A 2,392-nucleotide genomic window follows, 5' to 3' on the forward strand; every position below is an offset into this window, starting at 1 on the left:
TCTGAACGAGGGGCCAAAAGGGGAAGCTGCTCCATTGTCAAGTTCCTATTAGACCGGTTTAGTATGTATTGTACTTAAAAGTTTTGCTAAAAATTATTATTAATGGATCGAAAATACAAAAATCGCGGTCATCATCAATTTCGATTTCTTTCCAAGGCTTTCACTTTGATTAGGCTAACGCCCACAAACCACAAAAGCTGTCCCGCCCTCACTTTTGAAAAAATTTAAACTTTTTTTATTTTATTATTTGTTTTCCCAGTTTTGACCGATATTCCAAAAAATGTTGATATTTCTCGTTTGCACTTCCACTAGCTATAGTAAGCAACGGGTAACGACTATAGCATGCTCTTTTCTAAATTTTATTGTCTTTCTAATTTTTATCAATATGTCTTCAACTCTTCAAATTATGTTGCGGCAACATTGTTGCAGTCAAGCGCCGTCTTCGGCGACAGCCACGCCCCTTCTCTCTCCACCTGCCGCCCCCAAATTTACGAGAAGTTTTTGTTGGCGGGTGTGTGTTTTTTTCTGAATGCGCAATTTAAATTTAGTCAGTTGGAAAATTTGATGAAGGCGAAAGCATAAAAAATGTGGAAAAGGGAAAAATGGAGAAGGGTGGCAGAAAAGGGGCCTGTCGGCGCATGAGTAAAACTTATCGGTGGTAGGTGAGGACTTCATTACCGAGACTGTACCAAAGAAACTATTTGAAGAGGAGTCTGCTTAAAGATGGATCTATTAAAGCGGTGGTTTCGCCTTTTTTAATTTGCTTTGTAATCCTTTTAAAGAATTGTTTGAAACTGTCCCTAAAATGAACGGCAGATTTTTACAATCCGCCAACAAAATGTTAAATAAATTGTTAACAGAAATGTCAACCCCTGCATACCACTTGCATTGTAGGATAATCAAAATCCAATACCAAAACTGATACACCGCCACCTCAGTTTTAGTCACCATTTAGGTCCCATCCCTTTCCGCTAATTCTGGGTACACATTTGATATTCATGAGTCGGAAAATTTCCAAGAATTGGTTCAGACCTCGCTGTCACGTCCTTGTGAGTCTGCTATGCAAACATTAAATAAATGCTCGCGTTGTCTCCTCACTTTTTTTTACATTCTCGTATAGAAGAAATGCCCATATAGATATTCGTCCAGCTTTTTGCCGACCTTTACCGCCGATTTTCCCCCGATTTTGACCGACTGACAGCGAGTCCATTACCAGGAGTACTGAGAGCAACTCGCTTGGCCACTATCACCTTGTTTGTCGATCGAAACACCTTAAATGACATTATTTTGACAGTGACCATAATTTTGGGTTAATCACAATGTATTTCATGTAAAGTTATACGTTTGTAAAAGATAGTCTCAATAACATGTAACCCAAATGGAGATAATCCCATTTCGGTTTCTTGCCAAAGAAAAATTAATTCATTAGCATATGGAATCACTAAAGGTGATACATTTTCCAATAAAAATACTTCATCCCTTCCATTGAAAAGTGCCTATTTTTAGTGGTGTTGGATTAAAACTTTATTTTTGGATTGTTTTTAAATTGGAAACGTAACAAATATGGCGAAAAACTTGAACGTCGGCCGATACACACTACGCTCTAGCATTGAATGTATTTAGTTTGGTAACGATGTGTTCTGGGTGTTAATCGAGTATTTATTGTGGGGTGTGAAGTAATACTTAGGCACTAATACGATTTGCTTTACTGGGTTTAGGTGTATGTTTGGTGTAAATGGGGATTTTGCAGATGCAAAATGCAAAACGCAGTCGATAACAATGTTAGCCACATCCTTAAACCATTTTCACTTACAGGCAAAAGCACATGCACACTCACTCACACGACAACTGAAAACGTTGCACATACGATCCGTATGCACGCTAGTTGTTTGCTGCTCTCTCTTTCTGATTCTCTCGTCAAACCATTTTACATTTTCCATTTCACTCCTGCTCGATTGGATGTAGCCAAGTGTTATGCAACTGCTTAAAGGACTTCATCTTGTGATTTCTTTGCTGATTTGCGTTGTTTGAGTTGTGATTTGTGTGGTGTTTCCTTTTGTGCCTCATCTGTCGTGGATCTCCGCCTCATCCTTATCCTGGAAAGGGACCTCATCCAGCTTAGAGCAGATAGCATTTCCGCCGCCAGCAGGAGCAGGTGCAGTGCCCATGGCGATAGTAGCGGCAGAGGCACTTCAAATATTTATAGCCCGCACAGCAGTGATGCGAGTGCAAGTGAGAATGCGAGTGGTAGTGGCTGTAGCAGGAGCTGTCATGCAGACAGTAAGAGTAGCAGCCGCAGTCGCACATATTTTCGCGGAGTGTAAGTTCCTCTTGCCTTGACTTGTCTGGAGTCTAATTATCTCTATTTTGCCGAGCGTCCCAGCTCCTTGGC

At 40.4% G+C, this 2,392-nt stretch overlaps 1 protein-coding gene across 1 annotated transcript; it reads right to left on the reverse strand.

The window, feature by feature from the left end:
* Positions 1-1,543: 1,543 nt before the first annotated feature.
* LOC122617683 lies at positions 1,544-2,392 on the reverse strand. The gene has a single exon (XM_043793633.1). It carries the CDS (start codon positions 2,305-2,307, stop codon positions 2,119-2,121), a length of 189 nt encoding a protein of 62 aa, XP_043649568.1. The 5' UTR covers positions 2,308-2,392; the 3' UTR covers positions 1,544-2,118.

Source organism: Drosophila teissieri, chromosome 3L, assembly GCF_016746235.2.
Source record: "Drosophila teissieri strain GT53w chromosome 3L, Prin_Dtei_1.1, whole genome shotgun sequence".
NCBI classification, from domain to species: Eukaryota; Metazoa; Arthropoda; class Insecta; order Diptera; family Drosophilidae; genus Drosophila; species Drosophila teissieri.

Bases quoted from the DNA above. Each gene is read 5' to 3' on its own strand.
- LOC122617683 (XM_043793633.1), bottom strand. From the start codon at position 2,307: ATGTGCGACTGCGGCTGCTACTCTTACTGTCTGCATGACAGCTCCTGC.